The sequence below is a fragment of the Bacillus rossius genome, chromosome 2 (assembly GCF_032445375.1).
Source record: "Bacillus rossius redtenbacheri isolate Brsri chromosome 2, Brsri_v3, whole genome shotgun sequence".
Lineage (NCBI taxonomy): Eukaryota > Metazoa > Arthropoda > Insecta > Phasmatodea > Bacillidae > Bacillus > Bacillus rossius.
This window is the reverse complement of record NC_086331.1, coordinates 12,726,877-12,741,477: the sequence shown is the minus strand read 5'-3', so window position 1 is coordinate 12,741,477 and position 14,601 is coordinate 12,726,877. Positions and strand designations below refer to the sequence as shown.

General features: G+C 33.8%; 1 protein-coding gene across 3 annotated transcripts in view; it reads right to left on the bottom strand.

The window, feature by feature from the left end:
- Window positions 1–14,601, bottom strand: part of LOC134529107 (two pore calcium channel protein 1-like) — a 70,964-nt gene that overhangs the window by 43,196 nt on the left and 13,167 nt on the right. For all 3 annotated transcript variants that reach the window (XM_063362846.1, XM_063362845.1, XM_063362844.1), the window contains exon 4: window positions 9,638–9,763. In XM_063362846.1, coding sequence (XP_063218916.1) covers window positions 9,638–9,763 — 126 coding nt within the window. The remainder of the gene's footprint in view (window positions 1–9,637; window positions 9,764–14,601) is intronic.

The following is a 14,601-nucleotide window of genomic DNA, read 5'->3' as shown; positions in this document are numbered from 1 at the left end:
TTAGTTCCATGACCAAAATTTTAATTTTTACTCATGTTTGAACTCTAATGATAAAAAAAAAGCCATCACACAACAAACACAGCCATTATTTTACGAAAATCAAACCAACAATGAAAACACACACATGCATTCAATTACAACTGTAATGTACTTCAGGCAATAAAAAGTACACATGCTTATGTGTGCATAAAACATTATGCTACACAATTTTTCAGAATTGTTACCAGCATCGTCTCAAAATATTTTACTTCACTTTTAAATACATCTTTCATGCAAATTTCTAAACAAGCAAGTCAAAAAGAAATAGGAAAATAAAACCAAGCAATAAAGAAATAATATAAATTGCTTTATCTATTATATATACATAAATATTTAAAGTGTTATATTATTTCACAATTACAGATAGCTACATGACTAACATTATTAACCAATTACTATAATGCATTTAAATGCAAAGCATATTTGAAAAATTTTCTGTACTAGAATGAATTTTACAGTCACTGACTGCCATAAGCATAACATAATTACAGTAACAAATTTCACATTAAAACTAAATAGTATCATGAAATGCATTGTCTTAAATTTTCTCATTGCCACATAAAATTTACTAACCTGCAATGTGATTCACATCTAACGATAATGTACAGTTGTGTGTATCACTAAAATATTTTTATAAGCCAATTTAAGGAAAACAAAAAACAAGAAACTTTTCATGTGTCATCTACTATCAATACATTCATTCTTTAAATAGAAAAATTCAAAGGAATTTGTGTAGATATGCACGTGAATGATGATACTGAATGAGTTCATTCTGTGTAATATTTAAAGCTAAACTTTTGTTTCCGGCAACCACAAAAATTCAGGTAGCTTGATTTAGTCAGATTATTTTAAAATTAGCCCAGCTAACTTTATCAATATACATATACATACATATATATATATACATATATATATACGTATGTATAGTCTAAAAACAACTATGATTGATGGTGCAAAGAGAAAAATTTTTAAAAAACTTTCACATCAAATTAAAAAAAACTTTAAAAAACAGATATGGCAAAATCAATAGTGGTAAATCAAATTATATTTTTTACTGTCACTGCTTTATGTTCAAGATGCAGTTAAAAAATTTTTTTCCACATTTATTTTGAATACCTTCCTAAATTACAAAAAAATACTTCATTAAGGTACATATTCCTATATGTTCAAATTTTGATCTGTTTTCAAAAAATTTTCTTTAAAAGTCAAAAACCAAACCAATAACATACCTTTTCACACTAATGTTAAAGATGGTACATCTGGCATTTATACTTTTGAACTCCACCGAACATTTGCTTCTGCTCCACATGGTGTCTTTCAATTTTTCTTTTTCGCAACTACTTCATGAATGTATTTATGCTAGAACAACCACACACAAATCAAAATTTTTAAATATGTAAAAAGTATACTTATTTGTGGTTCAAATATTCATGAGAGAACAGAGTCTATGCAACAGGTACTTGGAAAATATTTTATTTTGACATTTTGTTTATTATCTTAAATCACAAAATAAAATCAGTACTGTACTAATTCTCATACACATTCAATATCTTTATACTTCACACTCATATGAGTGAATATTGTGCAATAATATTTCAAACTAATTTTTATTATATATAATCTAAAATTTCTCAAAAAATGCTTTGCATTTAAAAATAATTTTAGAAAAATTATATAAAATACATACTCCCCTCCCCATTCCATCCCAGTTAAATTGTTAATTATAAATTACAAACACAAAAAAGCAATAATACAGTGCAAAATTTCTAATTAACTGTGCATAGTATGCTTGAAATATCACGAGCTATATAACAAGTAGTTTACAAGATATATATTTCATATTATGACCATAAAATTTTCATCTCACCACATTATTACATTTTAAAACACTAAAATAACTAAAAAAATCAAATTGATTGCATTAGTCAAACAAATTCCAATTTAAAAAAAAAAAGCTTTGAAGATTGATAAAACTTTTTAAATTTATTTTTTTGTATTGGCTTAGAGTTACAGTCAACTGACAGAGGTCTGTCTTTAAAATGCCCCTAAAAAGGCTGCCTTTTGTGTGGTTTTACAAGACGACAAGCCAAGAGAAAACACCAGTGAAAGTGAACTGTAAAACATGTAAACTGTGATGAGGGCACGACTTTAAACTGCTTAAACACAGAAAGTGGAGATGACGCTTAGTGTAATATAGTCGCTGATGCTGTTCCAACGCTCCCTCTGTCCCAGCCGACCACAGACAACTCCTCGACTACAGACCAACGAGTGAACAAGTGCATGTGCCATGTCCTCGATTCTTTCGCACACTTGCCAGTCGCTGGCCCACTTCAACTCCCTCTTTCCAAATGTCACACCCTAGGTTCACTGTCATGTTATACTCAAGTTTGCAATTGCATAGAACTACACCAAAGGAAAAAAAATAGACTTACCAACATATTTTACATCATATAAGCAACAAAAAAAAAAAACATGAAATGAGTATCATATACTGCCAACATTAATTTGTGTTTTTAAATTCACAGAGTTATACAATTTGAGTGGACAGTAGTTAGGACCCAGACTGAACAACACTGTACATAACAAATATTAATAATTACAATTTTATAGACACAACAAAATAATACTAGAACGAAGGACAGGAGGGACACAATTCTGCCAATACACATAAAGATACAAATTAAGTAAAACATTATACATAAAAAAGTAGAGCTACAAAATTTATCAGAAAGTGAAATTAAACTGCCAATAATAAATTTCCTTGATTCCTGAATCTCAGCCAATCATACCCACAGAGAATAAACATATACAAAAACAATGCATTATGCATTCTTCTAATACCAGCTAAATAATACTACTACTATCACAGCAAACTACCAACTACCAAACGGTGCAATCCACCAAGCATATAATGCATCTCATCTTGCTAGTATGTTCATACAAACGTATAAGAAAACACCAATTTGCATACCAAATTTATTAATAATTACAAACTTGCAATTAGTAACTCCGTTAAAATTAGTCATGTAACCTTAATGTTATATCATTGACACTGTCCTTAGAAATATATACAGTAATCAACTCTGTGGTCCAACACTTTTTTTCCGAGAAGAAAGGTGCAACACACCAGCAGCATCGCAAATTTCTTTATGGTGAAAATAAACCACTACCATACTCAGAATACTCAATTTCAAATGATTTTAAAATGCACAACTGATATTTCTATCACTATGTATTATTTTTTTAATAAAACATTCACAATTATCATCACCTGAAAGTGTGTAGGTACGGACAATGCAATTGTAAACCAATCAGGCACAGGTAGGCACGAGCTTGAGATGATGGGTCTGCCGAGATTATACTTGACTCTGCAGCACCGAAGCACTGCCACATGAGCATGACTTAAGGGCTCCGCCTACCCGGGCACACATACGGTGCGCAGAGCTTCAGGAAAAACAACGCGATTTCAAAACTACTCAAGGTATCAGAGTGGGGTCTTCTTACGAAAAGCATTTAAGAGTTCCCCGAGGGCCGAAAAGTACTTTTGATTGTGGATGAAGTTTTTAAATTGTATTTTTAGAGGAGTTAAAATGGCTAAAACGCATGTTTTCACAGTAATTTTTAGGCGTAAAACAACCGGTACAGATTCTTGAAAACACTTAAGGGACTTACATTACACCTTTATCTTCATTTCTCGGCCATGTAATGTTACGGTCACCGCTCATATGCACGACGAGAAGACTGCGCGCCAGTCCAGAGGAGACACCGCGCTAGAAGCACCAGCGAGCGTCGCGCCTATCATCCCGCCTCACTAACACACATACACCCCTGACGAGGCGGGCCCCTTAAGTGGCCACGACTACCAAGGACCCACAATGCAACAGTAATTATCAGCGATAAATATACATGCATGGTCTGCAAAATGTCAGTTTTATGGAATATGTACAAAAAAAATCATTTTGGGAAAGGAGTTGTCACCCTTACTTTTCCACTTCAAGAGATAGCTTATTTCTTGAGGGGGGGGGGGGGGGGGGGGGGGGGGGGAAGAAAACAAAATTAACGCCTATCCGACCAGACATCAAGCCGAGAGAAAAACACCAGTGAACGCGAGCTGTAAAACATTTAATCGTGATGAGGGCAAGACTTGAAACAGCTCAATCATAGACAAGTACCTGAAAGTTTTATAATTAAAAAAAATTTTAATGAAAGATGTACCCGAATGAGTTTCTGGTGAGCTATGACAGAAAAAAAAAAAACCTGCTTTTAACATACTAATAAAGTGGGGAGCTTTTAGTCCAGTAGTTCTAGAAGTTCGGTAAAATCTAACTGAAATAATCAGACTTATTGTCGCCATAATTTGGTTTAACTACGGACACAAAAGTTGAACTCCTTTAAAAGAGCTATACTCAAATTTTGTAGAATTCACTGCAGTAATTTTTTTTTAATGGGCTTAAAAATTATTTTCCATATAAACATTATTTGTACTGTGCATTATTAGAAAGTAACAAATGAATAAAACACATATATTATTTACTGTCTACCTATCAAAAATAATAGCACATGTAAAGTGAGAAATGAACAGCGTGTGACAAACTCTGACAAAGTGCCACAATCACTGTAAATGGTCACATATATATTGGGCAAGTTAAATGTTACGCACTGCCACTTGATACACTGACCATGAGCCCATATTAATGTACAAAAAGTTTGACAATTCTCGTACTGGGAATATAAATTGTAGAATAATGGTATAGGACAATGAAAAACATTAGCAACAAAATGATAAGCATCTGTGTCAAAAAGTTTTCATTTAAATGTAACAAATTAACAACCAGAATTAAAAGTGCTTTTGCACAAATATATTTTTGTTTCCTTGTATTCCATGTTAGATTTGAAAGAGTTAATTATATTTTTTTTGTTAAAACTAGTTCCTTAAAAATATTTTTAAGGAAAATTCAAATAACTGATTTACATGAAGCATGACTGCTAGAAAAGTTGTACATTTTTTGTAAATCTAATTATCGTAGATGGGTACTCTAGGTTATTATGTAATTGACACTATGATAGTGATTCAAAAACTCATCCTGAGACATGTACAGAATGTACTTTAGTGCCACTATTACCTGTTAGTTGAGCTTGAAAGTAAAATGCTCAATTTTTTTTTGCACTACTCTAATCTACTTTATATGAAAATGCAACATGTGCAGTGTTACTTTAATGCATTCTAGAATTTAAACATTAGTTTCTATCAAATGTAATTGACCAATTCTTCTCATACAGTAAACTTGTGACTATCTGTGCTAATTGGAGATGCGGGGCATTGTCATAATCCACTAGTTAAAGTATATGAGCTTAATTTAGGCTTAATAATGCATTGAACTCACATTGGTATTATTTTAACTACAATAGTTCAGTGACTGACATCTTACAAAAAGTCGGATAATTTGTTAAAGAAAGATTAATTTATTGAAAACAGGACAACTTCTAAACAAAAAAATTGAAACTTTTGAAGGACATCTACAACTTTTCTCATTGCCAAAGTAAGCATAACGACAGATTCATGCAGAAGCTTTAGTGAGCTGTCAGTGCAACAACCATTTTGGTGTATCATTACAACAAAATAAGTTTTAATCATTCTTTAAACTGTATATTATACAAATGGTGATACAAAATGCTTTTTCATTCATGGTCCAGGGGGTGCTGGAAAGACCTTCGTCTATAAAACTCTATACTACATGCTTACTGGAAAACAGAGGAAAGTGAAATGTATGGCTTTTACCAGTATTGCTTCTATATTGCTGCCTAATGGTTATACTTCTCAAAAAACCTTCAGACAAAGTACCACTAACACAAGACTCAGTCTCAAGTATCAAAACCTGACTCTTCAAAAGCCATAAAATTAGCTCAAATAAATATTTTTCTCGTAGATGAAGCTCCAATGTTTCAAAATAGGATTGCAGAACACTGATCAACTTTTGCGATCCATTGGAAATGCTGATCTCCCTTTCAGTGGAAAAGTTATAGTACTTGGAATAGATTTTCGCCAATGTCTGTCTGTACAGCCACGAGCTAATAAAACTGAATTATTAGATTTTTCTATTAAGTGATGTTCCTAATGGTCCTTTTATAAGACATTTACACTAGAAGAAAACTTGCACGTTGATATAGAGCAACAGCAATTTGCTGATTATTTACTACAGTTAGGCATTAATTATAATGGAAGAAATCGAATTGCCACAAAATATCATTTCAAACCACAATCTAATTGATGAAGTGTTTGGTAACTACTTTGCCAGAGAAAATTACGAGAGTCTGAAAGACAGAGCAATACACGCACCCCTCAATAAAGATGTTGACAGAATTAACGATGACATAGTTGCCAAACTTCCCAGCGAGTACAAAATCTATTATAGTAATGACTCTATGAAATTCCAACCTGAAGGAGCACTCAAATTTACAACAGAGTTCCCTAATTAATTTCAGACTTGCCATCACACAAATTGAAATTTTTAGAAAAATTCATTAATAATGCTGTTGCGTAATTTGGATGTATCAGCAGGTCTATGTAACGGTGTAAGACTCATTGTGACAAGTCTACGTAATAACATAATAAAGGCAAAAATCATTACTGGTGAACAATCCGGCAAAGAAGTACATACACCTAGAATCACTCTTGACTCACCAAAAGGTCAACTGGGATGTACCATACATCAACACCAATTTCCAGTAAGATCTACATTTGCCATGACAGTACACAAATCTCAAAGCAAAATTTTTAAATTTTTTGGAGTGGACATAAGATCATCTGTTTTTATGCATGGCATGTTGTATGTGACATTTTCCCAAGTAAAGTGACCAAGTACATTAAAAGTACTCCTACCAAAAAAAATCCTCTACATACCCACAACGTAGTATGGAAGGAAGGATTAGATTAGTTCAAAAACTTATAATTAATGATAACAGTGAAGTGAAAATGAATAAAAACCATAATAAAGCTGATTATTTAAAATAAAGTGTTGAACTATGAGCGTTTGTGACTTTTATTTAACCGACTGCAGTTCTTAGTAGGTAGGTATGAAGTATAGTGAGGATTGAAAAATATTCATATATATGACTATATACGTAATCTATCTAATCTTATATCCAGTGATCAGAAAAGGTAGAGTTATAGGTAAACTCTACCTATTCCGATCACTGCATAAAACATTAAACTTTAAATTCCTTGTATAAATAAATACATACATAACAAATATTTGGTATAAATGTATAAAAACCTAAATCTCTCGTATCTCGGAAATAGCTCTACCGATTTGAATGAAAATTTATATTTAGTTAACGTTTTGCTTTTAAAATTTATCTAAATAAATTTCTTCTCTGAAAAACCAAGAATTAATTAAAAATGCAAAGCTCGGTCTACCAGGTATGTACTAGTATTTAATGTACCATAATTGCCACACATATCACATTTCAGGTTGCTATGGAATCTGGATTCAGATATATTATTTTTTGTTAAAAAAACTTTCCCCCTATCCACACCTTAAGAGTAAGGCCAAAAGCATGTTACTATATTTTTAACATAGCTACACGGAATATTTGCAAATTACCTTGCTTTCTTTTACTGTTTATACGTGACAATGTTTTTAAGTGATAATGAAAATATTGTGTAAAGTTTATCAAAGTTGACTGAGAATGATTTTGACGTCGTCCAGGGCTACGCCCCTCCTAAGCCCGATGTGACCCGTCCACGGCAGCACCCCTCTCCCCCCACCAGCACCCTCTATTTCAAACGTCCCGCCGACGGCGAGCGTGTGTAGGTGAGTGTGTGTGTTGCGGCCATACAAGAGGCCAGTAATTAGAGTCGGTGCGGCTTCCCCGTAAATCCTAATTATTAAATAAGAATTGTCAACCTTTATTTTATCTTTTAATTCCCAAGGGTCGTATGTTGGCAGGTCCATTTTTCTAAACAGACGTTATAGCGCCACAAGCGACCGCTAAGAGAACTACCAAATTAACTTTTCATTATTGTAATTCTTTTATTTAGCTTTGTTAATTAGGTGGAAGGAGCAGAGGCAGTAACTTAATTAATACTGGTTTACTAAATGTTTATTCATATTTCATTGTAAGTAAAAACGTAAATTGAACAGCTAACGGTAACGGGAGCGGAAGGAGGCGCCATGACATCCCCTAGCCAGGTAGTCTAATCTTGGAACCGCCCGGAGTAGGACGCGTGCTGTACCTCGTCGCCTTCAATACTTGGTAAGAACTGATCATTTAGCATCCGGCCGTGTAATAATTTTTCTGAATCGCTTTTAACCGCTTCGAGGCCTACTCCGGGTGGAAGACTCTTTAACATAAATATTTTTTTCCGCTCAGACGGACTTTTGAAATCGACTGCGTTGCGAATCGTAGGTCAGGCCACGAGGTGACCTGGCCCTCCTCTAAGCTGATTCATGTCGTTGGCTTTTTAACCGCTTAATAAGTAAATATGTAAGAGGAAGGAGTGAATAAAACTCGGGCGCATTGAAGTCTCCATCTTTTCATTCTAACCACGTGTGTCCTTAAGGAGTGTATGGCGTGTGGGACGCCTAGAGCCCACTTGGGATAATTGTTTCATGGTGATAGCGTACACGACGCTGAGAGCGGGTGTTAGGGCCACCGTAGGTGAATAGGGTTGCGTGTCTCGCCCCACACGGGCGACGTCACGACCAGGAGAAAGAGTCTCGCCGGGTCCACGTGCCCACGAACCACGTGGTGGCGCCCACAACATAACATCTTTATAATTCAGCAACCCAGTGCGATAGCAATTTAAAGAGCCTGTGATGTCAAGTCATGAGGTAAACCTCCCTCTTCCTCAAACACTGAACGCATCACCCATATATCCTCGGACACTGATACCTGGAAGTCAGACAAATTGGAATTTTTTATTCCTTAAGCTTGAAAAAATCTTTGTCTAAAATTTGGGTGAACACTGTTAATTTGTGCAACTTTCTCATCAATTAGCCCTTCTGTGCACTGTTTGGTGGTTCCATGGCATTAATAAATATGCATTTCCAACAGTTCTTACCTATGCCCCACTACAGTAAGGGATGAATAACAATACTTCTTAGACTATGTTTCCAAATGAACATTTAGTTATAATACGAACACATGAAATATTTACAATCTATTTTCTAACACTGTCCAAATTCTTGCATGGAATAAAATCACAAACTAAATATATAATGTTAGCAGCCAAACACTTTTGTACAATGTAATAAGCTAATAACCTATCTTTGCTCCTTTTAACTGCAGCAGTATCATGTCATGCTATTGAAATATAAGTCCTAATAGCTTTCAAAACATTAATACTTGGGGCTACAAGCAAAACTAGTAAAAATCTCTCAAAAGGTTTAGAACAAACAAAAGTGGTTCCAATTGTTAAACTTAAAACATCTAGATGGCTATTTTGAACAAGCTTTAAAAAAAATATGGTACATTTGGTTTTACAGTAAGCTACAAAAAAAACTACCTTTCACAAGAATGTCAATATTTTCCTAGTCAGCATTCTAAAAATAATCAATTACACATATAGTATATATAATTTTTACAATAAACCTACCTTCAACATTGTTCTCTTGTGTTTCAATATTGTCCTCCACCCAATCCATCGCAGCTTCATTGCCAACTCAATAGTAATAACGGACAACGCAAGCAATTCAACAGAACTTGCAGCTGCAACTGGAACCTGAAATGCATAAACATTTACCACTTCACTAACACATAGTTTGAATGACTAACTTCATTATTTATATACAACAATTTTTGTGCAAACAGCAAACAAAAATTATTAGTTAACAAACACAATCCTACAGATTAAGAAAACAGTACTGCTATAATACTGGTTGTAGAATCTAAGTATCGTTATCTCCAGTTGTGAATTTCATATTACCTTCAAATCAAGTACGTTCACACTTTTTTTAATCAAACCTTACAAAAAATGGGCGGGCAGGCGTGTGTGCATGTGAGTGTGGTGCGCCCCGTACGACCATCATGCGGCCTCTGTCGGCCCAAGCTGGAATTACTTTTCCCTGCCCCATGCCTACTTTCATGTCCTGCATGCCATCTCTCGGTCCCTTCGGCAACTGAATTAAGGTCCCTACGCCTCTATTTTGTGCTATGCAGACTAATCCCTGGCCTTCATGCAAACTACTTTTTTTGGAGTTATACTTCTTTAGGCGCGATATGAAAAAATGATGAGAGTGAAATTTTAAGATGCGCGCGCATCACTGTAACACAAAATTAACAGGTTGAAGCTGCCCGCTGAACCGCTCATTAAGTCTCAAAAAAAAAGCTACCAACAAAATAGAAATAGAACCTCTGATCACTGTTTTCATATTTATAATATTTATCCACATGTTTCTAGTTTCTACATTCACAACACGTGTTTTAGTTTCATACAAGTGCAAATTATATATGTGCTAATAAATTATATTCAGTAGCGACTTAAATTGAATATTTTGATTAATATTATTTACTATTTGTAAATATTAGTAAAAAAAAATTGTGCTTATAGACTTTTTCAAGTGCTCCAATATAATTGAGGTTAACTATCTGTATGTATTATTTATTGATATAAATTAAAATATTATTCAGGGTGGCCACCCATTTGACATTTTGAAATTCCTGGTTTTTTCCAGGTTTTCTCAACTCACTGAAATTGCATGGCAACAAACTTGAAAATTATAAATCACAACAAACAATGGCTGTAAAATATTTTTAACGCCGTAAAATTATTGAACTACATAGGAATTATTACAATTAGGTATATACACTTAGAAGATAACAGGAAATGGACAACTTACTTGTTACTTTCTTTTCATTGAAATCTCATCTTCAATTAATGCAGCTGCTTTTGCTGCATCTGCTAGCAGTTTAGCCTTCTTGGCTTCCAATTCCTTAATTTCTAAGGCTTTCCTTTTCTTTTCTTGGATAGCAACTGACTCTTCATGCTTTTGTTTTCGCTTGATTTCTGAGAGTTCCACATATTTCGCATGAGCATTCCGGCACGAATGGATAAGACTTTTATCAATTAGAACTTTTCCTATGCCCCCTAAAATTGATACAGAATCATACACCTGTCTTAATGCTATCAGGCTCTCTTCATGTTGATTTTCAACAAGGCATTCTGCATTTACTGAGAAGCCCCTTTCCACCGATGCATTTCCATGGGACATAATCAGCATCATTTTAACCAACAATGTGAGATTTGGTGAAAGCTTATCAACATCAACCACTTGCATCCAAAATTTATCCAACCTTACTTCATTTCTTCTGTAAGATTTTACAGATTCCAGCAGATATGGTAACTTGCATAGCTCCCTAAATTCACTTTTTATTTTGTCTGCTAACAAACCAGCCATCCACCTCTTCTCAACAAGTGCTTCTAGAAGTTTTTGCATCCTGTGTTGAGCTAATGTGGGACTAGCACCAATTACTGCTGGATCCAAGCAGGATACATTCTTTGATAACCTAAATGAGAGAGGTGACTTAGAAAGAATCTTTTGTACAAATGATTTGTAGAATTTGACACAATCATGTTTGAAATGAAGAATATCTACTTCTTTCACATGTAATTTAGAGTTCTTTAATGCATCTTTTGTGGAAAATCCCAAGTCAACATTCTTTGCAAATATAAGATTGTCACTGAGTGTTAGATCTATCTTCGTGATATCTTTGTTCTCAATTATATCTTCTTTCACAAACCTTTCCATTACAGATTTGACCATCAAATGAAGAGCACTATACAGAAAAGGAGCCATTGGAGCTTCATTCTGAAATTCCTTAAGGAAAGGCTCCACTTCTGCTGCCATGGCACTAAAAAAAGCTAATTTAGGCCCAAGAAGTTTGTCATTTAAAAATTCAGAAACAATTCTGTAGCTTTCACAATCTGGAACTTTCTTTTGTTTGGTAACATTGCTAGTGTACAAAAGTAAGTCAGGTAGCATAGCCTGAGCCCTGGATGCCACTTTAGCATTTTCCACCCATCTAACTGAACAGAACTTGTGGGGGAATCTGGATGAGTTTGTGTAACTTATAAAATCTCCTCTCCTAGAAGGTGAATTTTTGAACAAATTGTACAATGCCCTTAAAAACTGAACCAACTTCCAGCCTGTAGATGTAACACCTGTCTTAAAAGCATTATGCACAGTGTGCAGACCACATGTTCCTAATTGAAGAAAGTAAGGAGCATCAACATTCCCTTCATGTAAAACATATTCAAGGTCTTTAACTACTTTAAGATTTACATTTGGCCCATCCATAGAAATTTGAATGGTTTTCTCAAGAAGCTGAGGAGGGACTAATTCTTGAATAGCTCCCAGAAGGTCACTGGCACAGGCCTTATTAAGGAAAGCAGAAGTGAAGTATCTACTAGTTACCTCATTGTTATCATTGTCCCAAAATTTGACATGAATGTCCATTTGCTGACGTTGGGAGATTTTATTCAAGCTTTCATCAAATGCCAAAACAACATGAGGACAACTATTTAACTTATTTTTTTAGTTTTTCAGTGAAATAAGGAGCTATTCCATGTACTACTGTGTAAGCTAACTTTGTTCTCTGTATCTGCAATTTACTAGCTATGGTACTGTCAGCAAACATGATGGGTAGCAAAGATGCCAAACCAGCAGCATTCCTAAATGACAAATGAAACATAACACTTGCTAAACACCATAAAATCTCTGCCTTGGACGTTTCTTCGTTAACAAGAAAAGTTTTTAATGCCGGAACTACACTGCTTGAGCAAGGCAAATCTAAAGATGGTGTAAGTGTTACAACCGAAGATGTAGGCTTTAAATCTTGTTTTTTCTTAACAAACACATCCATAGGTAAAGATCTTGCCTTATTTGCTGCCGCAAATGTGTGCTTTGAACCTTTAGCATGACTAACAAGGGCGGTTCTACCCATACTACTAATATTGATTTTTCCATTACACAATTTGCACAATGCATTTGTACTACACTTGGGGTCCCTTTCCACCCACTCAAATTCATCTTTGTACTTATCACTGTACGTGGTAACGGAACACTTCGGCATATTAATTACACACTGTTGCAGATCACATAACCTTACTGTACAGAAAATAGTTATATTTACATCATAAAACAAATATTTGTTACATCAAACTCTTTCTGTTGTTCACGTAAATAGGATATATTCATCATAAAACAAATATATGCAAAATCAAACTCAAATGCGGCGATTTATATTAAACAATTACTGTAAACATAAGACGGACTTGAGCCACGCACAAAAATACTTCAATTGATAAATCCTCAAATGCTACGCGTATGGACTTCTAAACGTAATATTCCAACATCTAACACACTTCACTTGCGTAGAAAATCGTATAACCTTGTCCGAGCACTAAAACTGTACAACAAAGATGGCGAAGCGCGCGTGCGAACGAGGAAGCAAACAAGTCATGTGACTTGACTGCTAGAATGCATGCTGGGAGAAATATCGATCGATCACTGTGCGCGTGCGTACCTGCGCAAGCAGACTCGACACATTTTTTTTAATAGACATCGAAAACTGTGGTTACTCGCCATCATAATGCGTTATTTTAACTTACATTTAATAAGATAATTATTATTTAAAGAGTTTATACAACAAATGTATTGGAAAGCTAAGGTTATTTACTGCTGATGCGTATACATTTCATGATGAAAAATCCCGCACATACACGTTCCCGACTCTCTACGAAAATTCCTGGCTTTTTCAAGGTATTCCCGGTGCTCACGAAAATTCACGGTTATTTCACGGATTTCCCGATTTCCCGGTTGAGTGGCCACCCTGTTATTATTTAATATAATTAATACTATATATTATTAAATTATTAATGTTAAATATTGGTTATTTAATATTTACAAAATAAAGAAATAAATTTAATAAAACATTTGTGATAAAAATTAAAATTTAACATCAAATTAAAATATTAATTTTTAATATTTATTATTAATTGAATAAATAATAAATATTTATAAAAATAAATGAACAAATTTAATGAAAACTTTTTGATAAAAATGAAAAGTGAATATTAAATTATGAAAATAATAAATATTTAAAAAATGAATAAACTTAAAATAAATTTTTGAATTTATTATTAAATTTATTTATTTTCTTTTAAAATATTAAATAATCAATAATAAATATTTAAAATTTAGAATCTTATAATATTTAGTACAAATTATGTCATATATATTTATTATTCTCTAAATTTTATTTATTTAATTTTTCAAATTTAAACTGAACTTTATTGACTGTGTTGACTTTTTTTCCAGCCCATTTATTATTTTATTGTAATTAATTATTGGCATGCAATTCTCACATGCCCACTTTTTTTTATTATTGACAGTAACCAAATTTATTCTGCACCAATTATTAGAGACCTGCAATATTCGCGGATTCATTCGGTGATAGGCTAGAATTCAAACACATATACCTTAGATAATTTTGCTATTGGCTTACTGTTCATCTGGACGAATCTCAACCAGTTATAAACCCTCAACCAAAGAAGGATCG